We start from the raw sequence: 25,464 nt of genomic DNA on the forward strand, positions 1-25,464 counted from the left end.
AGGGAGAAGCAGGATCCCCGCTGAGCGGGAGCCCGATGCGGGGCTTGATCCCAGGACCCTGAGATCATGACCTGAGCCGAAGGCAGACGCTTAATGACTGAGCCACCCAGGCGCCCCCTAAGTTTGGTCTTAAAGGGAATGACCCCCAGCAGATATCCAATATATATATTTAAAAAATCACTCCACTGGGGCCTTCCTGCCTCTAAGGATTATCTTCCTAGTATATTGTCCCATGACCCAGGACTGTGTTCTCTCCTAACTTGCCAAGCTCCATAGCATGCTGTATAAGACCTTTAATGATCTGGCCACTGCCATATTTTCTAGCCCCATCTACCGCCCACCTGATCCTGACAGTTATACTCTAGCAGTACTAATCTACTTGAAAGGACTCATCATGTTCTTTCACGCCTCTATGCTTTTACATGTGCTGTGGTTTCTTTTTTTTCTGGGTCTTTGGTAAAGCACAATTCCTTTTTTAAAACCCATCTCAAATGTTTCTTCTGGGACATCTTTCATGACATTGGGCTCTCCAAATTAATAATAATAACAGCAATAACAGTAACAACATAGTATTAATTATAATATTAATAATGTGTGTCTAATTCATCTCCGACTCCTCCCTAGCCCTCATGCCCTCAGGTAAAGGTGACAATAGGGAGTAACAGGGATTTGAGTGGAAGGATATATGTCCTGAAAGCACTTTCATTCAAATTAAAAAACAAAACTGTATTCTACTCAGATGATAACATTCTATGGAAAGGATTCAATTAGTTGTTATTATGAAACCGTTGGTGTATCACATTATAGATGCTTAAAGATTTGTCCACTGAAATTTAGTTTATTTCCTACCCAAGAGATGTAAGAGAGATGACAGTGTCCCTGGGCTATATTAATAGTTTATTTTATTATGATTTATAAAATAGATATTTTATTAATGGTTTCTACTCAAGAGTCATTGAAGGGCAAAGGCAGAGATGCTATAGATGGATGGAAACATGGAAAGGGTTGGGCTGAATTTATCCTTTTTAGCTTGTGTTTTTCTCTTACTGTTTTTTATCCAGTGCCCACTACCATTTAGTTCTCTGACATTTATATCCATCAGCATGTATGCAGATGCACTGTGTGGCAGAGCACTGCAGCCTGAGGAGTAGAGTGAGTTCTACTAAGGAATGGCAAGAGGCAAGGGTTAAAACAGAGTTTCTCCTTTGCTCAGTTTGCTTTAACTCTCAGGAAGAGATAAAGGAATGGACAAAGAAGGATACATGTTTGTCTTAGCTTTGCTGCCATAACAAAATACCATAGACTGAGTGGCTTAAACAACAGAAATTTATTTTCTCCTAGTTCTGGAGGATGTAAAGTCCAAGATCAAGGTACAGGCTGATTTGGTTCCTGGTGAAAACCCTCTTCTTGGCTTGTAGACTGCTGCCTTCTCTCTATGCCCTCACCTGGCTGGGAGAGAGAGGGATAGAGAGAGGGCAGGCTCTCTGATAATCTTTTCTTCTAAGGCATTAATCCCATCATGATGCCCTACCCTCATGATACATCTAATCCTAATTATCTCCCAAAGGCCCCATCTCTAAGTATAATCTCATTGGGGGTTAGAGCTTCAACATATTAATTTTAGGGAATATAATTTAGTTCACAGAAGTGTATTAGTCATTTTCTGGTGACTTTCTTATATCTTAAGATTTTCACCATTATTAATAATGCTCTGGAGACTCTTCCCAGAATAAGAAAGGTTTTTCCTCAAGTTTTATATGTGACCGTGGTTACCAGATTTTTAAAAATAAGAACTCCAGATGTCATAGTAATAATTTCCAGACATCACAGTCTTTCCTCACAGATTATGTTACTTTGGCTTCAGTAAAGTTTTTCCCCCTTTTCTGTTCCACTTCCTCTCCCCTCTTCCAGGAACCCTTTTATGCTCTTGTTATTGCTACATCGGTTTTAGTGTAGGCTTTTCTTTTTTGCAGGTGGAGACCACGTGGCTTTGCAAGGCCAGAGTTAATGAAGATCTTACACAATTCACTTGATGATTCTTTTAAACGCCTTATTTATCCTCTCCTCTGTAGAGAGTTCAGGTATGTATCTTGTCTTATTTAATTTTATGTACTGTTTATTATTATTTATGCTAATAGACCTATTAAAGCATGAAGTAAGTATTTGTTGATCTACTAACCCATCCGGAGACTGAGTCAGGATCACAAAGCAATTATAGTTAAGCGTAGATTTCAATCTGTAGAGGCATTCATATGCGTAGACCACAAAACAGAGGTCTTAATTATAATGTACTTTTCAAATCTTCACCAGTTAATGTGTACCCCTTCCAGTCCTACAAAACCAGTTTTGCAATTTGACAGCCAAGACAAACAAATGGTTTTATTGATGAGAGATTTAGCTTGGGATAATAAACTAAGAAGTTAATGGAGAATTTAGTTGGAAACAGTTTTTGGAGGTAAGAGAACCAAAAACAGCATAATAAATTCATCATGTGCCCCACTGAGCACATGATGAATTTCTTACTATGAATTTATTACTATGAAGAGCGAAAGCTAATACATCTTTTTAATTCTAAATGGGAGTTATTTAGGTGAATAATTATCAGCAGTGATGAGCACATATTAGAGGAGATGATTAAAGTGACCATCTAAATGAACTCGTGGAAGGACTAAGAGTTACAAAGAAGAACTGCAAAAGAGCTGAGGTGCAGATTGTGGGTTTTTGTAGGGGAAGAGATGGAAAGACGTTTGAGGAGGCAAAAGCCCTCTTTCCTGCTTATCTCTAGCCTTTGTCTTTGTAGTCAAACTTCAAATCAGCCATTCCCTCATATATTCCTTCCTACGTGTCTAGACTTTCTTCATTCTCTCTTATTTATGGATTTCAGCAAGCGTTGCTTGAAAACTGTAGATTTCTAGCCATCTCTTCAAGCTCACTATAGTTGATAGCAGCCTTTATAATGTTTGCCTGTTTTTCTTTTACTGGACTTGGCCATTGACTTTGGAGGTGTTGACGACAGGGACTGAGGGGGTACTACTAAAAAAGACACATAGCTTTTTCGACCAGCTTCTTTGTATCAAAGTCATTCATTCTCTTGATTCATCCTTCATAGCTCAGTTGTCCCTTAACAATATTGTTTCTTTTCGTATCCTATTTCAAGTCTGTGCGAGGTTACATCTCTTGCTTTTGAGTGCTGGGGCATAAAATTTAAAAATAAGGGGTTTTGTTCATAAGGAAAAAGAGAAAGTTACCTTATTCAAAATTTCATTTCCTCTTGTTTTTCTTTATCTTGGTTTTTCATGTTGCATATAATGTCCAGTAGTGCTTTGGACATTTTTGCATACATTTGAATTGAGTAGCTTCACTGCCTATGGGGTGATTTCATTGAGATTTACTGTAAGCGATTTGGTGTGGGATTGTTTAATGTATAATCCTTCTCTGACTTCTTTTAGCAGTGGGCAAACAAGAGCACTTTTCTTTTCTTTTTCTAAAATGCCTGTGGTTAAAAAAATATATCTTATTTTAGTCTGTAAGTTGGTTTGCAGACATTGTCTGCAGATGTGTCTCTTGATAGAAATACTTGTAATTACCCGAACAGCAATTGAGGGAGAAAACTCCCAATTGAATTTTCTTTAAAGAAAATTACTTCAATTCTCTAATTAAAAAGAAATTTGTCCTAATGTAGAAAAATGGAAAGAATCAGTAAAACACTAAGGAAAAAAACCCACAAAATTTTACTTCCTAGAGATAATCACTGTTAACCAGATTTTTCTCCATTCATGTGTGAGTATTTAAAACAATCATACGGACTATATTATTTTGCAGACATTTGATTCAGTTGACTATATACTATGCAGTCTACTTTGGATTTCTTATTTCTGTAACTATCAAGATGATTCATCCCTGTGTTGTTTTTCACACCTACCTCTTTCATCAATTCTACATTGTCAGTTACCAAGTGCTGCCCGTTTTCCCTTCCTTTATTATACCTTGAATTTTGCCGCTTCTTGATCTCTGTGGTTACTGTTTTAGTTAAGGATATGATAATTTCTTGTCTGGATTACTGTTCTAGGGTCATAGATGATCCCTGTCTTTGTTTTGCCATACTACACATTTCATATTGCCATCCTCACACTCCCATCTGGTTATATCATGCTCTTCTACTTAAAATTCTCCAGTGGCTCTTCTTTGTCTCTAGGATTAAATCCAAGCTCTTTAGAAGATCATGCATAGCCTTTTGTGGTCTGATTTCATCTTGGCTCTACAGCCTTGTGTTTTGGTATTTCTTTTTACTTTAGCATATGAAATTACTTGCTTTTTCTATAATGAGTCATGAGTCTACGTATGGCATTGCCTGCAACATTTTCTCTATGCCTTCATTCTATTCTCCCTGCCTTTGTTTGCTTAACTCTAATACTTATTCTTCTTGATTCACCTAAGAAGGCATCTGTTTTAGAAAGTTTTGCAGTTTAGGTGTCCATCCCATATGTTCTCATTGGCATAGCACTTATCATTGTTTATACTTATCTGATTATTTTCTGTTTTTTGCACTGTACAGTCGTATTCAGAGCAGGGATCTTGTTTTTTTCAGCTTTGTATCTTACACCGATCATGGTACTTTATATAAGACTGACAAGAAACATTCGCTTTATAAATAAAGTTAAAAGTGAAGATTTAGAAATACCTATCGGGGGCGCCTAGGTGGCTCAGTTGGTTGAGCGACTGCCTTCAGCTCAGGTCATGATCCTGGAGTCCAGGGATCGAGTCCCGCATCGGGCTCCCTGCTCCTCCCTCTGGCCCTCCCCCCTCTCATGTGCTCTCTCACTCTCTCTCATTCTCTCTCTCAAATAAATAAAATCTTTAAAAAAAAAAAAGAAATACCTATCGTGATACTTTTCATGTTGCTTGGCTGACGTCGGGAGAATGACAGTGAAAAGATGAGAGAAAGCCTTCAGAAATTGACTCGACAGAAAAGCAGACACTAGTTAGCTTCAGATATGTAGATAATTCTACCTCAGCACTGATAAGAAATGTACTTTGAATGGTTTTTGTACTGGCAGTTTTCTTGTGGCCATGGCATGAATGTCTTTACCTGTTCTAATGGAGAAGACATACTTTTTATGTCTTCTTATAAATTTCATAAGAATTTCAGGAGATAATATGTTAAGAGCTTTTGTTAAGAAGATGAATGGTGTTAAGGGGCACCTGACTGGCTCAGTCAGAAAAGTGTGTGACTCTTGATCTCTGGGTCGTGTTTTCGAGCCCCACATTGTGTGTAGTGATTACTTAAATAAATAAATATTAAAAAAAAAAAGAAAGAAAATGAATGGTGTTAAAACTTAGTTTCTGAATGCCTTTAAGTTCATTCTAGGCATATATTTTTATCCTAGAAAAAGTTTTAAAATTAGACTTTTAATAACTTCTCTGGAGAAAACCTGGGAAATTATGTGCATGAAGCATGGTTCTGGACTGATTACTAATATCCTTGGTCATGTCACATGTCTGTGAGAATGACAAGGTGGGGGCTAAATGTGGGGAACTGAACAGAGTGAGAAGATGACATTGAGATTTGTATAGGTAAAAGTGTAAAAACTAAGTACTGATGGAAGAGACTACTTAGGATTGGATAGTTTATCACTAATTTTGTGTTTGTATTTTTAATCAGCTGATAAACTTTAACTTGACTTCCTATATGATGTCTAGGTCTTTATATACTCTGTTTCTTTCACATACACAGATATTTATACATATAGATTTTATATATAAAGAGTTGATAGAGAAAAAATGTAGGTATGACAAACTCCTCAGATTTGCTTCAGAATTGTTTATGGTTTCATATATTACTGCAATTAGCAAAAATAGGCTCAGCATAATTTTATCTGTGGTGTTTTCTCCTTTATTTTGTTATAATAATTATTCCTGTGAGGAATAGGTGTATGGAATGAATTCTGTTCTTTTTCAGGAAGAAACTTTAGGTGAATAAAAAACTAAATTCTTTCTCTTTTTCCTTTTATTTTTTGGTTTCTAAAGAGCCAAACTAACATCAGATGCAGAGAAGGAATCAGTAATGATGTTTGGACGGAACCTTCGTCAGCTCCTTTTAACAAGCCCTGTTCCAGGGCGCACCATGATGGGAGTGGATCCTGGTTACAAACATGGTTGCAAATTGGCTATAATTTCTCCTACCAGTAAGGACATCTTTCAGTTCTTCAATTAAAAGTTGTTTGGTTGGTCCTAAGTTTCACATCATACATATTGTGAGGATTTGAAATGTTAATTTTCAAGGCTTAGAAAATGGTTTTCTCACATACAGCAATGTGGAAGCCAGAAAACCAAACTTCATATTTGTCTTATTTGTTGATCAAAAATCTCAACATATTACTGTCATTTATGCCCTTCCCTATGTCACTGTGGAGATGTTGAAGATTAACCAGGCTCAAGTTTTACTATTCCCCCATTAACTTCTGTTTATTGTAGTGTATTATAAAATGTATGATACATTTTAACTCTGTGTATTTTAAGTACCATTTTTATTGTTTTGCCCATTTTTCCCCCTTATTTACTATCTACCCTTTCTATTGCTTTTCATTTCTTGCTGCATTTCTGTGTTTACATTTGGGATCATTTTCTCCCTGCCTGACCCTCTAACCTGTTACATTTAATATGGGGTCAGCTGGTGACAAATTGTGTTAGTTTTTGTCTAAAATGTTTCTGATTTGCCCTCCTTTCTGAAGGATATTTTTGTTGGGCATGGAATTCATGATTGGCAGTTATTTCCAGTACTTTAAAGGTGTCATTTCATTTTTTGTTTCTGTTTTTATCCCCCTCTGACTACTACACTTTTTGTTGAGAATGAGAACTCAACCAAAAATCTTATTATTGCTCTTTTGAAGAGCTCTTTTGATGTCTCTTTCCTCGGGCTGCTAAGATTTTCTCTCTTGGTTTTCAGAGGTTTTCTTATGATGTGCTTAGCTCTGTGTGTGTGTGTATGTGTGTGTGTTGTATGTGTGTGTTGTGCGTTTGTTTTTTTTTTGGGTTTTTTAGCATGAATTCTCCTTGGGGTTTTTAGAGCTTCTTGCATTTCTTTCTGGAAATCCAATTACATGTATATTAGACCTTTCAACTTCCTCTTTCTTCTGTTTTTCATTCTTTTATTTTATACTGTGTCTTTATGTTAATTAAGCCTCTATTCTGCTGTGTCTGATCTGCAGTTAAAGCTGTCCATTGAGTTCTTTATTTAAATTATTATGTTTTCAAGTTTTCGAATTTCCATTTGGTACTTATAAAAAATAGATTTCAGTCCTATAATGAACTTCTTCACTTTAAATTTTTTTGAGCTTTTATATTTTTCTTATTTTTACCTTATAGTTCTCTTATTATATTTATATTATTATATTATGCACTATTACTATATATTATTATGTATTACATATATATTACATATATTATATACTATTATATTTATTGTTCTTGTGTTTCTTTTGGTTTAGATTTTTCTTTCTGAAATAACTTTTTTCTTAAATGATTTTATTTATTTATTTGAGAGAGAGAGAGAGAACATGAGAAAGAGAGAGAGCACAAGCAGGGGAGAGAGGCAGAGAGAGAGGGAGAAGCAGGCTCCCCGCAGAGCAGAGAGCCCAATAGGGGACTCAGTCCAAGGACTCTGGGATCATGACCTGGGCTGAAGGCAGACACTTAACTGACTGAGCCACCCAGGTACTCCTGGAATAACTTTTTCATGTCTACTTCAGTTTTGAGTTCTCTCATGTTATTTCTGGGGTTTTCTAATTCTGATTTATGTTATTCTCATTTTCTATGATTTTTTTTAATAGCTCATTCTTTAGGTTACAATTTTTCTCTGTGTTTTGTGGACACATCTTTCTGTAAGGACATACTAGTCTTTTTTTTAATTTACTGTTTTAAAAAATACTCATTCTATATGGAATTTGACATAAAATTCATTTTCCCCAACTTTTAGGATAGAAGACCAGGTCAGGAAAGGTTTTCTAGCGTTATATTTCTAGAACTATCCCTTCTTTTTCCCCCAAATTATTGGTGTTGGGGGGAAAGCACTGTAATATCTATATGAATAAAGAGATAGTCTTCTACTTTCTGGAATCTGTTTTCCTGATACTTTCTCTCTTTTACCTAGACTTCTTTTTCCTTTGCCCATGTTATCCTTATCTTGTTCAGTGGGGATATGATTCCCAACAACTTCTTCTCAGTTGGGGTTTTTGTCTTGAAAAGGATATCCTGCCTGTTAGTTTCAAGAGTTCATAGAGATTAGAATTGTCCAATCCTTCCTGAACTCAGTGGGCAGTCTTTCTACTGACCTATAAATTGTGGTATGCAGAGGTCTTTCCCACACTACAGGGAAGTATCTTTTGATATTTTTTGGTCCATGAGATATTTCATTGCTTGTCTCTTCTTGCTCCCACAGAAATGCCAATGCATGTAGGTCTTGATAGTTGCATTATTCCCACTTGATCATCAATTTTGAGTTTTGTGAACAGTTTGTTACAGATAGCCATGAATTTTTGGTTTTGCTGTCCTAGTTGCTCTTTTTATTATACTATATATTTTTACAGTAAGTGGGAAGACTACTTTGCCAATGTTTTTTCCTGCATCTGTTGAGATACCATATGTATTTGTATTTGGATATATTATTTGTATTGCTTGCAGGATGACTTCTTAAAAATACTTTATGCACACCCACATATATATGTCTGTATCTTCATTCTGTTTTGGTAAGACATTTCCAAGAATTTATCCATTTCAACACTTAAATTAACATGAAGTTGTTTATAATAGTCTTTATATCTTTTTAATCTGTGCTGAAGCTCTAGTAATACCCTTTTTTCATTTCTAATATGATTTATTTGTATTTTCTTTTTTTAATTTATCTGTGTCTTCTTTCTTTTTCTTGATTGGTATTGCTAAAAGTATGTGTTTTTCTTAAATGATTTTTTTTTAAATTTTATTTTATTATGTTGTGTTAATCACCATACATTACATCATTAGTTTTTGATGTAATGTTCCATGATTCATTGTTTGCGTATAATACCCAGTGCTCCATTCAATACATGCCCTCTTTAATACCCATCACCAGGCTAACCCACCCCCCCACCCCCCTCCCCTCTAGAACCCTCCAGTTTGTTTCTCAGAGTCCATAGTCTCTCATGGTTTGTCTCCCCCTCCGATTTCCCCCCCTTCATTTTTCCCTTCCTACTATCTTCTTCTTTTTTTTTTTTTTTAATGTATAATGTATTATTTGTTTCAGACGTACAGGTCTGTGATTCAACAGTCTTACACAATTCACAGTGCTCACCATAGCACATATCCTCCCCAATGTCTATCACCCAGCCACCCCATGCCTCCCACCCCCCACCACTCCAGCAACCTTCAGTTTGTTTCCTGAGATTAAGAATTCCTCATACCAGTGAGATCATATGATACATGTCTTTCTCTGATTGACTTATTTTGCTTAGCATAATACCCTCTATTCCATCCACATCGTTGCAAATGGCAAGATTTCATTTTTATTGATGGCTGCATAATATTTCATTCACATTTCCTTTATCCATTCATCTGTTGATGGACATCTTGGCTCTTTCCATAGTTTGGCTATTGTGAACATTGCTACTATAAACATCGGGGTGCACATACCCCTTCGGATCACTACTTTTGTATCTTTGGGGTAAATACCCAGTAGTGCAATTGCTGGGTAGTACGGTAGCTTTATTTTCAACTTTCTGAGGAACCTCCATACTGTTTTCCAGAGTGGCTGCACCTGCTTGCATTCCCACCAACAGTGTAGGAGGGTTCCCCTTTCTCAGCATCCTCGCCAACATCTGTTGTTTCCTGACTTGTTAATTTTAGCCATTCTACTGGTATGAGGTGGTATCTCATTGAGGTTTTGATTTGGATTTCCCTGATGCCAAGCAATGTGGAACACTTTGTCATGTGTCTCTTGGCCATTTGGATGTCTTCTTTGGAAAAATGTCTGTTCACGTCTTCTGCCCATTTCTTGATTGGATTATTTGTTCTTTGGGTGTTGAGCTTGATAAGTTCTTTATAGATTTTGGATACTAGCCCTTTATCTGTTATGTCATTTGCAAATATCTTCTCCCATTCTGTCGGTTGTCTTCTGGTTTTGTTGACTGTTTCCTTTGCTGTGCAAAAGCTTTTTATCTTGATGAAGTCCCAGTAGTTCATTTTTGCCCTTGCTTCCCTTACCTTTGGCGTTGTTTCTAGGAAGAAGTTGCTTAACTGATTTTTAACGTTAAACTTTACCAATCCTCTCCATTATATATATGTTTTTTTATTTTGTTAATTTCTGTTTTTAACTTCATAATTTCCTTCCTTCTACTTTCTTTGAGATTATTCTGTTGTTCTTTTCATAGCTTCCTAAGTTGGTCACTTAGCTCATTATTTCTGTTCTTGAGGTCTTTACCCTCAAATGTTGAATATATTTTTCACTGAAATATAATATAATATAATATAATATAATATAATATAATATAATATAATATAATATATAGAGAAGCACACAAGTCATAAATATGCAGCTTAAGAATTATACATATCTACATTCACATATCTACACCCCAAAAGAAGAAATAGAATCATATTACAACATTGCCTGGCATTTGGTACATATTCAGTAAATGTTAGCTTGATGTTATGTGCTATTAAAAACCATTTATCTTTTAGGTGTCATGGCATATAATCTGGTTAATATGATTTTGTTAATAATAAGTAGCAAAGTAGTGTCCTTATAACTTTGGAAGTAACAAAATTTCAGAGTGCTTTGGGAGAATCTGATTTAGTGAATATGAATGATTCATCCTGCATTTTAAAAGACAAAGCAGTTCCCTTTTCTGGTATAAATTACTTAAGCATATCATCTTTGTGTTGTGTTTTGTAATTTCTTACAAAATTGGCTTATTCTTTTCATTTTCTCTAAGGTCAGATACTTCATACTGACGTGGTTTATTTGCATTGTGGACAAGGCTTCCGAGAGGCAGAGAAAATAAAGAGGCTTTTGCTGAATTTCAAGTATGAACATAAGTAACCTTTTGAGTACTTCACTGGCTCAGCCAATCAGAGATACCTTTGTAGCTCCTAATTTGGAGGGAGGGATTAAGGGAAGTGCCCTGGTGAGAGAGAAGGAATCATGTAAAACAATGCTGGGGCAAATTGCTGGAGAACTCTACATTTGGAGACTCCAGAGGGATGCTTCTCCCTTCCTCTGCCACCTTCACTAAACAAAGGTGGTAATATGAGCAAAAGTGAGCATTGAATTCTTTTATTTGGGCTTTCTCTCTCTCTCTTTCTTTCTCTCTCTCTGCCTCCCTCCTTCCCTTCCTCCCTCTTTCCCTCCCTTCCTTCCTTCCATTTTTTTTTATGGATCTGAGGAGTGGATGTGATGGTAGTTTGAAGCTTCAGAGATTATTTGGCAACATATCACATAATTCAGTCATGATGTCTTTATTATGGCCTAGAATGCTCCAGAGTTTCTTATCTATGTGTAAATTTGGTTCCTTCTAGATGGGAAGAAAGCTGACTGTTCTTGATTGTATGACAGTAAAATATTTCTCCATTGCTTCCCATACCAAATGCAGGGGCATTGTCCTTTATTCTATAAAAGTCTGTGCCTCCATTGTGAAATAGTGGAGATGTTGCTTGGCTATATGAGAGAATAAGATCATCGTATGATAGTATTTGTGCATTCTGTGCATTTTCTCCTGATTGATTTAGAAGCATGCCTTGAGCTCATTCCATTTCTCATCTTGTTTATCCCTTGCAGCTGCAGCACGGTGGTGATTGGAAATGGAACTGCCTGCCGGGAAACAGAAGCTTACTTTGCTGACCTGATAATGAAAAATTACTTTTCACCACTGGATGTTGTTTACTGGTAAGGATATTAGGAATGTTTGTTTTCTTTGAGAAGCAAAGGAACTTCTACAGTTCCTTCTGTGATGAATTCTCTCTTCTTTATAATATCGATCTTCTTTGCCTGCAAAACACCTTTTGCTGTTCACAAGCGCTTTGTAGGACAATGTAAAGTGTCTGTCTCCTAGAGAAATTTGAGTTTCAGTATCCTAAAGATTCCCACAGAAATAGCAAGATAGGACTTACTTGCGTTCATGGGGTTTTCTAGGTTGTACCTTGTGTGAGGGTTCTAATTAACTACAAACTAGTACATAGGACTGTGGATAACTTAGCTTTTTTCTCCCAAAGTTCTGATGCGTATAAATTGGTTTTCAGAACTGACAGCCAAGGGTATTACCAATTAAAAGCACTTCTGATATTCCTTTCTTGTTTGTGTCTTCATTGCAAGCTTTCATTTTATATAGGCATCCACTTAACTTCTGAATAGCTTTGGCTTAGCATGACCCATTTCTCTAGTCCTTCCCCAGATCTGTAGTAGTTCTGCTTTCATTCACCTTCGTTTCCTTACTTTCCCTTTAGACCTCAGGTAGCCAGGCTTACCTTTTTCTTTTCTTTTCCTTTTTAAGATTTTACTTATTTATTTGACAGAGAGCACAAGTAGGGGGAGCAGGAGAGGGAGAAGCTGGCTCCTTGCTGAGCAGGGAGCCCAACGTGGGGCTTGATCTCAGGACACTGGGATCGTGACCTGAGCTAAAGGCAGACAGTTAAACCACTGAGCCACCCGGGTGCCCTCAGGCTTACCTTTTTCAAACTACAGTAGAATATTAAGTTCTTAAGGGTTTAATTCTACGACAGAAGATAATTACAATAGCTGATATCTAGGGAAGAGTGCACAAGCACCATTTTCCACTGCTATAAGTCAACTGATGAGTATGTGACTGACAAGATCAACAAACAAAACCCAACACAAGAAGAAGAATCCTAAGATCCATGGAGGTAGGCCAAAAGAGGAGGGCTTGTATTTAGTGTAGTGTTCCATAGGCCAAGAGTGTAATCAAGATGTCAGGAAAACAAATGCAGGGTAACCAAAGGGGATTAGGAGGTCAGGGAAAAAGAAAAAAGCTGTAGGTACCACAGGCCATGGTTCAGGAAAGGACCAGATTGAAAAGTCCACCTCAGCTTCCCCTGTCCCCCTTCTTGTTCAGGATGGTCTGGGGAATACTCTGGATCTTACCTATACTGGGAACTGTGCACATGCATCCAATCCTTTTGAGAACCTGGTACAAGGACCCGATATAGCTGATTCCGTTTATTTCAGGCAACTTGTCTGATTTTTTTTTTTTAACTTGTTCATGTTAATTTAATATAAATATCTTGGGTACATTTGTAGTGCTTATAAAAAGAACTTTCAGATCATTAAAATATTAAATGTGCTAGTATGATTTGCTGTTTCAATCTTCTGGCACATAGTAGGCACTCATTTTATTTTTTGAATATCTGAATGTTTGTTTCCATTCATGTTAAATTATTATACTTGATTATTTTCTGCTTTTGTCCTGGTTTTTCCTTTTGTAAAAAAATAGTGTTTTTTGTGTAGCAGTGGTAACATTTATTGAAATGTAGAAACGGCTAGCTCCTTATGAGACATTTATGCTTATGAGCAATGTATCTAGTTTCTCCTCCTACATTGAAACCTTCTTAAATCAGGGGATCATGTTTTATTTATCTCTGCCTCCTTCCCATTAAACATAACATCTGTGCACAAACATCTGTATATAGGTCCATCTCAACAAATTAAGGTTTAAATTATTTTTAATCAGATAAATATTTTCAAGCTATTGACTAGAATTACAATATGGAACAACTGTAGAAAACTTCCCCTCAGCTTAACACTCTGGTAAATCTATGACTTACTGTTTTTTCTCTTTTTTCATTGATAGAGAAATTTGCATTTGGTAGATTAGAGATTATATTTTGCCCAAGATAAATGATAATTTTGAAATAAAAAATATTGCATGGTTAGAGTTATATATTTATTTAATGAACTGTGAAAGAATTAAAAGGACTCTTTAATGTTTGCCTTCTTATATTTCAAACTATGGTTGGCACACTTTACGCTGATCGTAGAATCATTGCTAGAAATCACAGCATTGTGTGCATTCTGTAGAATTACATGAGATCACATAAAAACCTGGGAGCAGCAAATGGAAAAGAAAATTTTGTGCTGTTAATTCAGACCCTGCACTTTATGTTTCTTCCCTGAAAGCTACAGTATACAAGTGAGTTTGAGCAGGCAAATATAGAAAATAAGAGAAAAGAAATTAATTTTGCTTCCCAATGCCCTAGATCATTAGGATAATGAAAGAATTAGAAAATAGAGTGACCTGAGGAGGTGCGGTGTGTGATGAGAGAATGAGAAAAGGGAACAGGCGCTGTTGGAGAGGCGTGGGGTTATGGGCTTGAGGTTAGATGTAGCAGGCTTGGCCCTTGAAGCACGAGCAGACGGCTAAATCATATTAGGAAAAGAGGGTCGGTGCTGGACATCTGTAAAGTACATATTGGACTTCTCTCTTCTTTCATTCCAGGAGGGTACCAACCATTTAATAGAAAGAAAATAGAAGTTAAGGAATCGTAATTTTGTTGCTTGAGATTAGTTGTTGTATTTTCCAGAGTTTAACTTAATTGCAGGGAGTAGCTTGAGCCTCAAAGGGTTAACTCCTTTGTGAAAAATGTTTAAGAGTGAAGCTAATGAAACTCTTGCCTTAAAATTAGAAAACAAACGTTATTTCTTTAAAGGTATTAGTAATATTATTTCAAATTGGAAAACACAGATAAGTGATAGGCTTTTCTATTAGCTCAATTGTTATTTATAGTTTAGAGCATATTTCTAGATTGTGTGTGTTATAAAAAGAACCTCACACTGTACATGTTTTACAGCATTTCCCCAACTTAATACACTCCCATGCCAATAAATGGACTTTACAAAGTCATTTAAAATTACTATGGATAAACTTTTATATGATCTTATATTTTAGTCATTCCTCATTGTGTGACGCTGGCTTTTTCTAATCATCACTATTATCAGCAAAGCTATAATAAATGTTTCATGCTTAAATCTTTGCACATACCTTTATTGCTTTAGAATCCATTCCAAGAAGTAGACTACAGGTTTAAAGAGGTACCTTACCACTGCTCCTAAACTGCAGAGTGCTTAATTACCAAACCCAATCTATTACTGAGATTATTTCCATGCTATTTCTCCCTCTTCTCAGCATGTTGGCTAATTTGGGATGTCTTTACTTAAAAATATTTATATTATAAGTCCGTATAAAAGTCCAGATGAAGAGGGAAGAAAATAAAGCACTTCTTAGTGTGAAATATATCTAAAGAATATAGAACCTCTATATATAGTTTGAGGAAGAATAAAATGATTGTCCTTGTTCCCAGCTTTTAGGCTCCTTGTGTGTTTTTTCCTTGGAGTGCCTCTACCCCATGTAATCACTGTCTTGGGTTGTATGAATTATTGCTTGTTTGAGAAAATTAATTTTCAAACTGCGTATTTGTAGGGCTTTTGAAGTACATTGCCGTGCTGTCTTCCAGAATGACTGTGCCAATTAATATTCTTACCTACAGTGTCTCTGCTCACCTTTCTCTGGGACCTTGAGTATTATTATGATGCATGTTTGTTCTATCATTTTTGTTTTAATTGCATATTGATATCCCAGCAGTACTGCTTCTTAACGAATTGTGTAACCTTGGACAAATTACTTAACCTCTCTGTATTTCAGGTTCATCATCTGTAAAAGGGGATGATAATAGTACCTATTTTACAAAATTATTGTGAAGGTTAAATGAGTTAGTATATATAAATTGTTTAGAACAGCACTTAGCATATACTTGCTATTATTATTAATGAAGTCAAATATATTTTTGTATGCTCACTGGCCATTTCTGAATTGTTTGTGTATGTGTGGATGGCTTATGTCCTTTGCTCATTTTTTTTCTGTTGGAGGTTTTTGTCTTGTTCATAATGTTTTGTAAATGTTTTTATATATTAATTATTGGTCCATTTGTTGTAATTTTTGCAGATTATGCAAGTAGTTTTCTCCATTTTGTGTTTAAATTCAAGCTTTATTTTGTATAGAATCCTAAATTTTATCTTTTTAAGATTTTTTTAAAATTTTTTTAAAAGATTTTATTTATTTATTTGAGACGGAGAGAATGAGAGAGAGAGAGCACATGAGAGGGGGGAGGGTCAGAGGCAGAAGCAGGCTCCCTGCCGAGCAGGGAGCCCGATGTGGGACTCGATCCAGGGACTCCAGGATCATGACCTGAGCCGAAGGCAGTCGCTTAACCAACTGAGCCACCCAGGCGCCCCTATCTTTTTAAGATTTATCTGTCTTTTTCTTTATGGCTTTTGAGTTTTTTATTAATCTTGAGTCTAGAATATTAGAAAGTTTATTAGTTTTTGTAGAAAATAAGAACCTCCTATATGTCCAAGAATATCAAGTTTTTTTTTTTTTTTTTAATGCAGGCTTCCCTCAAGTTTTTATCTCTCTAACTTTTCTTTAAGTCTTCTGACTTTTCTTTGTAAAGCCATAAAACCTTATTATCTTCTCAGTTACTGATATGGTTGCTTTGAAGCTTTTTATTCTCCAAGAAACCAAAAATTAACCAGAGAACCTTAATCAGCTTAGGTAACAGAAACAGAATAGAAAGCTGTTAATTAGTTTTGAGAGTAGTTTTGAAAAAAGGATGGATGCTGATTTTTCCCTTTCTTTCTGAAGGCCTTTATTGCCAGCTGCAGTGTTTTTTAAACAGCAGAGCCACCTGATTTCTTCCCTTTCCTCCCTTCCTCTCCCTCCTCTTCCCTTTCTCCTTCCTCATTTTCCTTCTCCTTCCCTCCCTCCTTTTTCTTCTTTAATTCTCTTGTTTGGTTACACCATATTTTAGTCATCCGTTGACAACTGGTTATTTTCGATTTTTGATGTATCTTCAGTTTTAAACCTATGAGTATAGACTAATCAGCTGTATTTTCGGTATTTATTTGCAGGCACATTTAGTATGGGATTTGTCTATAACCCATTTAAAGTTAACTTTTATATATGGTATGAAGGTATTTTTTTGCATATGACTGTATTATTCCAGTACCATTTGTGAAAGATTTTCCTTTCCCCATTGAGCTGCTTTGGCATGTTCGTTCAAAATCGTTCAACTACCATATACATGTGAATCTATTTCTGGAGTCTGTTCTGTTTAATTGGTCTATATGTCTTAACACTAATAAGTCATTAAATTAGGTAGTGTAAGTCCTTCAATTTTATTCTTCTTTTTCAAAATTGTTTTGGCTATTGTAGGGCTCTTATGCTTCTACATAAACTGTTGAATCAGCCTTTCAATTTCTACAAATGGTCCTGCTGGGATTTTGATTGGGATTAAATTGGCTCTACAATTTAATTTGTGGAGAATTGACATCCATCCATGTAATTTTTTTTTTTTTAGTGTTGTTGACACATGATGTTACATTAGTTTCAGGCACACAATATAGTGATCCAACAAGTGTACATTATGCTATGCTCATCATGAGTGTAGCTACCATCTGATTCAATTTTTAACTTCAGTTATGATTTTCATTTCCAGAAGCTCTGTATTTTTTCAGATCCACTTGATCATTCTTACGGTCTTTTGTTTTTCCTGAATATATTTTCACACCTATCTTATATTTCCTTAACCATACCAACCATTGCTGTTTTATAGTTTGTGTGATAATTCTAGTATTGAAAATCCTTGGAAGTCTATTTCTGCTATCTGTTGTTACTGCTTGTTCTGCTGCTTTGTTTCCTCTTCAGTTAATTTTTATTGAAAACTCCTTATTTTCATGAACTTTATCTGTGGGAATTCATTGAGGCCTACACTGATTGTGAGACACTCCAAAAAGGATTTGCATTTGTTTCTGTCAGGCTCCTGTAGACACTACGAGCTTGGAATCATTTAAATTAAATTCTCGGCTTGAGTTTTTTTCTGGCCACCCAGGTAGTGTGAATTTAAGCTGCACACTAGAGAGATGGCTTATGGTTGTTCCATGTTCTCATCAGAGATTCCCCTTGTGACAAGGTTTGAGATAGTCCATTTTCATCACACTATCCTGGGGGTAGGGTGCAGTGAGCTTATTTCTCTTTGACCCTTATACTGGGGGTTTAATCTTATGTGGGTGTATGTGTGTGTGTGTATATATGCACATATATACATATACATATATACACATGGGGATTTAACCCCTTGGGATATATATACTTTGGGATATTAAATATACATGGGATATTTAACCCCTTGGGATATATATACTTTGGGATATTAATCCATATATATACTTGGGATATTAAACCATGGGGGTTTAACCCCTTGGGATATATATACTTTGGGATATTAAACTGTATTTTTTTTTTAAGATTTTATTTATTTGACAGAAAGAGAGAGAGCACAAGTAGGGGGAGTGGGAGAGAGAGAGAAGCAGGTTCCCTGCTGAGCAGGGAGCCCCATGCGGGGCTCGATCGCAGGACCCTGGGATCATGACCTGAGCCAAAGGCAGATGCTTAACTGAATGAGCCACCCAGGAGCCCCACTTTGGGGGTTTTATATATGTAAAAGTAGGCAGGGGAATCTTTTGTAACCCATATGCATCATAGGTGGACCCTGGGTTTTGTCTTCTAGTCCTCTAGTTGTGTGAAGCTTTGTGAGACCATGAAGATGGAAAATAAAAATCACCTGGTTCAACAAATGCCCTCGGGTGAAAGTCAGCTTCAGAAATCAAGGTTCCCACATTCACTTAACCTTTTTTAGGTTGAGTATTTCTTTCTTGCCAACTCAATTTTTAAATAAGAAGATGTATTACATCTAGGACTTCTCGTTGTTTTCAATAAAATCGACATTTTAGGTCCAGGTAACTGATCTTCCATATTACTGGCAAACAAGTTCATAACTTTATTTTCTATTTTTGTTTCCCCCCTCCACTTGATTTTCTATTTTTTATCTACTACTTTAAACTTAAAATTTGGTGTTTTCAGATATTGAAGACAAATAAAACATAAGGTAAAATTAGATGATCATTTTTAATCATCTAAATTTATACTTTTGAATTAAGAATTACTTGTTTCTTTTATTTGTTTACTTTATGAATGCTCACTGAAATGTGTGTGACATTGTTCTCTGGCAATTTAGTGTTTTTTGTTTTTGTTTTTTAAGTTTAAAAGAGGTTTTGAAAAATCTAGGAAAATATGAAGAGGAAAATAAAAATAATTTGTGATTTTACCAGAGAATGGTATCAACATTTTTATATATTTTATTTATGTATTCATTCATTCCACAAGTATTTATCATGTGTAAATGTTTCATTGAATGAGATGGACTCACTCAGTAAGGTGCAAGAAGAAGACAACTGCTTACTTAACTATCCCACTCCTAGTCAGCTCATGCTTGGAGTAGTTCTTCCATCCCTGGCTGAGATAAGGGTCTCTGCTCTTTCATTCCCTTTTAGTCTGGAGAACAGTCTCATATCAACAATTGAAATATCTTCAAGGCTCCACATTTGATGTGCATTAATTTCTATGTCAGGTCTGTTTCACTCTGGGGAAACACCACCTCACTCTAGGGGTTTGTAGGGGCATGGTTAGCTTCCTCACTCTTCCCTCCTTGTTATTGTTCCCTTTCTTCCCAACTCACCAGCTGAATTTTCAGATTCCTTTAAGTATAGTCTTCAGAGTTGTGAAGAGGTAAAAGGAGCCATAATATTACACAGTGGGGACAGTTGCAGTCTGAGAATAGGGCCCTCTGGGTGGCCTACATGCAATTGCTGATTCATTCTTCCACGGGGAATTTTTGAAGTACTTGGTTTTTATTTTTGTTTCCTGAGATCTTCCCCAACAGGATCCTTGAATTGTTTCTGTGACTTGGCAGATATGTTCTCAGGCTGACCATGACCCTCCTTCAGTCCTGGGTTTCAGACAGGCTGCTCTTGTCTGAATCACTTTCCTACTCAGTCATCTTGGACAGAATCTTTTTAGAGCTCCCTCTCACTGTCTCCTGCAGGCCTGTTTGGTTCATACATCCTTGTCTTCTCTCAAAGGGGGATCAGCAACTTATCCCTAGTATGGCTCTCTCCCTTTGTTATTCTCTCTCTCCCTTTCTCTCCCCTTCTCTCCCTTTCCTCCCCTCTCCCCTCATGCTTGTGTTTACATCTGTTCTCTTTCTTATGTCACACTCACATATTGGTCCCAGGCAGGCCCCTCTCTCCTGGCATGGTGTGAGTGGGACATGCCTCCACATGAGATGTTCAGCAGCAGGAAAAATGCCGCAGCATTCCAACAGTTTTCTTAAAGAAATGTTCTCTTTCAGCTCTAACACCCCTGTCCTTCTCCTCAAACATATATCCATTTTATAGGATGAAGTTGGGCGATTGCTCATGGTGGCACAATGGGGTTTTGGGACTTAAGCCAGAACAAAAACATCCCATTACACATGCTCTCATATGGTCAGCAAAGTACTCTTAGCACTCAAGACTATGTGGCAGGCGAAGTACTGTGCTGGGAGGTACTTGACTTGACTTCTTGATGCTTTTACCTAGTAGGGAAAGCAGATGAAAATCTAAGTGTATGTGTTTGTTTATATATATTATGCTAATTGGTGATGAATTCTCTATGGAGAATTAAAAGCAAGGTAAGAAGATAAAGTAACAAGTGCAGTTGTAGGTAGATCTAGATATAACATATATTCTTATCTCTTATGCTAGGAATTCTTTCCATGTGTTATGGTATCACCCAGGCTGAAGAAAAGCATGATGAGTTTATGCCCCTCATTTATCTGCATCCACATTCATGTCCTCATTATCCTCATCTTTCCATGTCATATGAGCTCTCTAGACCCATGGTTTTCACACTGTGGGTTGCAGTCCATTGGAGGAAGGTGACATCCATATAGTGGGTCCCAATCAGCATTTAAAAAAAAAAAGGATAAAAACTAGAGTGCATCTCTTGTTATTAAGTCTAGGTATTGTTCCATGAATATAGGTTTTGGGTACATACATGTATTGTGCCCTGGATTGTGATGTAAAGCATATTTTATTGTCAATAATAATCAGAAAAATTTGAAGAAATATTGCTATATGAAGTCCGATATTTGAACCTTTAAAAATGCAAAGTTAAGGGGGCACTTGGGTGGCTCAGTCAGTTAAGTGTTGGACTCTGTATCTCAGCTCAGGACTTGATCTCAGGGTCATGAGTATAAGTTAAAGCCCTGTGTTGGGCTCCACAGCCTACTTAAAAAAAAAAAAGCAAAGTTAAGAGGTAAGATTATAGGAGTCCCTAATGAGAAGCTGGGAAACTCTTAGAAATATAATTCAGATTACCCTATAAAATTGCAAAAGATCCTCTTAGGGAAAGAAAATAGGGCAACAGTCCTCAACATATTGGGAAATGTAAGCTGGACTAATGTGCTCCACCACTAAAATTATGAACTACAATCCTTTCCAAATTCTCTGGAAAAAGTTAATGGATAGAATTTTCTCAATTAAAATTCCTCATGTCAAAGAAAACTTTCCAAACACTTCATTTACATATGTTAGTTTTTTGGTAATCTTCTTGCAAAGGAAAAGGCTTCTATTAGGCCAATTGAGAGATTCACTCTTGGTAACAAAATTCTAGAGGAAAATGAGAATGTAGGATAATTACACTAGAAAACAAAATAGTTTGGGTGACTGGTTTGCTAAGTCTTATACCCATTTAAGTATATGAAAATTGCTGACACATTCTGTGAAGAATGCTTCCCCCCCCCCCCCCCCCCATAGAAGAAGGCTGTAAATTACATTATACAAGAATGGTTCTTTGTCAAACCAAGTTTGGAGCAATTTTTATTTTACAGTCATATATTTTTCTTAATTTGTTGATGTCTACTAGTATCTAGTATTTGATTTAGCCCTGTATATTCAATCATATGGTTTGAAATTCACATATTTCATCATGTTCTGAATGGAGCATTTTGACTTCCAGGGGCTCTACCACCAGAAAAAGATGGGGAAGTAAATCAGTTTGTGTGTGTTGGCTGTAAACTTTCAGTCAATTGTATATTTTACAAGGTCAAATACAAAGCTGATAAAAAGTAAGTAACCAAGTGTGTGTAAAAGAAGAGTCACTGATCTGCCAAAAATAGTACAGGAAGACTAAGGCTCCAGGCCTGAATCCCTCTATTTATTGCCTCTCCACAAATGTTAAATATAGCATAAAAGATTTATAATGATTATCTTAGGAAAAAGAGAGTGAGGAAAGAGATCCCACTGCTTGTACATAATGTCATCCTCCTTATCAGGGCCTATCAGAAAGTAAAAGTGCTCTTCTTTTGATTGGCGAGATAGAATGATTTGGGGCTAAGAAGATAGAATAAAGATCACCAAAGAAAACCCCAATGTAACTAAAATAGGGCATTAGTAAGAGTGTTTCCATTTCTCATTTCATCTTCTGGCGCAGATAAAATATTTTCTGGCATTCTGGGTGTACTTGGGAATAAAATTTTGGTGCTACTGTTGGTTAATTATTAAGAAATTATGGGAGCTTGGAGAGGGGTGGATGGTATTTTAATATTCCAAAGGGGAATAAAGATGCAAATGACTGTTGAGTGTCGATCTTGATCAGGCTATTATGAAATCAGAAAAGGATGGTTAATGAGCACCTAGGAAGGGACAATAGAACATATCTACTGGAAATCAGTGCACACTTTCTATAAATAAAACATTTTGGCTTTATCCCATTTCATTTTCTGTTTGGAAAACTAAAACTGGTAGGCACATTTAGATCTCAGCACAACTTTGAATAGTCTCTTGATACTTTAATGGAGAAACTAGAGAAATAGAGATTTGGTTACGTGGCTCCCGGAAGGATGTTGATTAGCTACTGGTTTGATGTCTGGTGTGAGGTCTCTAGGGGCTTGCCACAGACACTGTATTAGTTAATGTTCTGCTCAGTGATTTAGTCAAGATTTTCAAGTTTGCAGACATGGAGGTGTATTAGAATCAGGATCACAGACCTGTACCTCAGAAACAAATAATACATTAAATGTTAAAAAAAAAAAAAAAGAAGAAGAAGAAGGTAGTAGGAAGGGAAAAATGAAGGGGGGCGGAATCGGAGGGGGAGGCGAACCATGAGAGACTATGGACTCTGAGAAACAGAGGGTTCTAGAGGGGAGGGGTGTGGGGGGATGGGTTAGCCTGGTGATGGGTATTAAGAGGGCACGTATTGAATGGAGCACTGGGTGTTACACGCAAACAATGAATCATGGAACACTATATCAAAAACTAATGATGTAATGTATGGTGATTAACATAATATAATAAAATAAAATTAAAAAAAAGAATCAGGATCAGGAAAATTTTGGAAACACATTGAACCCAATTTAACAAGATGAACTGGCACAGGGATAAATGACTTTTGTGATGTTAAAGGAATTTTCAGTAGAGATTTCGATGAGATGATTTCTAAGGTTTCCTTGAAATTTGACCATTGAGGATTCTATCAGAATAATGTGTAGCAGATCTCTTGAACCACCTGGATTTAATTTTATGGTTTTGTTTTAAAGGAATTTACTTCCCATCTAATCAATAAGCTTAGCTATGTGACGTAAGATATATCTAGCTATGTAAAGCTCATTATATTGTGAAGTTAGTTATTTTATATGGAGGAAAAGTTGTTGTGGTTGCTGTTATCTATTTATTTAATTATTTATTTTAAAGATTTATTTATTTATTTTAGAGAGCATGTGCATGCATGCAAGCAGGGGGAGGGGCAGAGGGAGAAAGAGAGAAAATCCCAAGCAGACTCCAGGCTGAGTGTGGAGCCCAACACAGGGTCCAGTCCCAGAACTCCAAGATCATGACCTGAACCAAAATCAATAGTTGGCGGCCCAACTGATTGAGCCACCCAGGCCGCCCCCCTGTTATTTATTTTTGACTAGTACAATAATTTCTGCTTTTCATGTAAGGTCAGTTTCTTTGTATTTAAAAAGATTTTCTCCTCCATCTCCATTTTATAGCAGTGATGGAGGCCATGAATTAGACTTGAAACATGGGACAGCCTAAAAGTGTTTTTTGGATATTAGTTTGAATACTATGCTTAATGACAGGTTAAGGTGATAGAATATTTGTCTCACTTCTTTCTACACTGATGGCTACAGAAAATGTATTGTGATGTTTTAGGATTTTGTTGTCCTTCACCTATTGACTGATAATCCTCTTTCCATTTCTTTGACTATTGTAAACACTGGACTTGTTTTAAAGTTTCCTTTCTGGTATGTTTGTGACATACAATTTAAAATTAAATAAATTTTAAAGTAAAATTATTTTACAACCCATATACTTTATGTTCATTTTGTGGAAATGGCAGAATACTTTTAAAAATATATATTTTTAATATATACTTTTAAAAATATATATTTAAGTAGACCGTTTCAATGAGATATGTTGGAAAGGAGGCATAAGGAATGAATAATTATGGGTGTGTGTGTGTGTGTGTGTGTGTGTGTGTGTGTGTGGTTTTAAAATACTATTTGGATTCAGATTCAATTTGACAGTTTTTGATCAAAATAAAATATTTTTTACCAGTTTTGTAACCCATGTGTTTCTGTATCTCTAAGTCCAGTTTAAATATCTGCAGGAGTTATCCCAACCCCCCTTAACTGTAGCCCTTCTTGCAGATCTTTGTTTATTGACTTAGATTAGAACTGGCCTAGAGCCCAGTGATGGTCATTTCTAGTCTTAAGGTTTTTGGTTACAAATCTGCTTTTGTTGCCAGATCCAATAAAGAGTCTTGATTGTTTTTGTTAGTTTTATTACAAGTTCTTGCCAAAGATACAATGTATTATAACCAAAACAGATGTTCTGTTTAGACAAGTGTATTTGCTATAACAGAACCTAAAATTTAAATTAAAACAATAGTATGTTCTGCATTAATGTAACAAGTGATGAAGTTTGGGATTTTATGAGTATTTTTGATAACTTTTAGAAATGGAAGGAACAACGCCTTATTTTATGCAATTGTTTTACATTTTTTCTTTATCCCAGTTTGTGTATATGTACAGTCTTACACTCCTAGATCCTCCTCCAAGCTAACATTTTACTGTGATCTTGAAAGTGGAGTGGAGTTCACCATTTTCATCTGTACACAAGTTCTGTTATTAAAGTACATTTATCAGATAAATACTGTTTTCTGCCATAGAGACATCAGTTGCATAGAATAGTTTTTAAATTCTAATGTTTATAGGGGTGCCTGAGTCGGTTAGGCATCTGACTTCAGCTTGGGTCGTGATCTTGGGAACCTGGGATGAGCCCTGCATTGGGCTCCATGTTTAGCGGGGAGTCTGCTTCTCCCTCTCCCTCTGTCCTTGCCCCTGCTTGTGCTCTCTCTCTCAAATAAATAAAATCTTTAAAAAAATATTCTAATGTTTATAAATAAGTAGATGAAATAAGTTTTCACAGATCTTTCCATAAATGCTGTACTTGGTAAAGATAGGAACCATTTTATAAGCTTGTATTGT

The 25,464-nt window shown here is 36.1% G+C and overlaps 1 protein-coding gene across 3 annotated transcripts in view; it reads left to right on the forward strand.

Moving 5' to 3' along the window:
* Positions 1-25,464, forward strand: part of SRBD1 (S1 RNA binding domain 1) — a 198,575-nt gene that overhangs the window by 47,231 nt on the left and 125,880 nt on the right. For all 3 annotated transcript variants that reach the window (XM_045885069.2, XM_045885070.3, XM_054509890.2), the window contains exons 11-14: positions 1,974-2,081; positions 6,028-6,185; positions 10,965-11,055; positions 11,807-11,914. In XM_045885069.2, coding sequence (XP_045741025.1) covers positions 1,974-2,081; positions 6,028-6,185; positions 10,965-11,055; positions 11,807-11,914 — 465 coding nt within the window. The remainder of the gene's footprint in view (positions 1-1,973; positions 2,082-6,027; positions 6,186-10,964; positions 11,056-11,806; positions 11,915-25,464) is intronic.

The sequence above is a fragment of the Mirounga angustirostris genome, unplaced genomic scaffold (assembly GCF_029215605.1).
Source record: "Mirounga angustirostris isolate CCGP_5_RB_7025 unplaced genomic scaffold, mMirAng1.0.hap1 SCAF_10, whole genome shotgun sequence".
NCBI classification, from domain to species: domain Eukaryota; kingdom Metazoa; phylum Chordata; class Mammalia; order Carnivora; family Phocidae; genus Mirounga; species Mirounga angustirostris.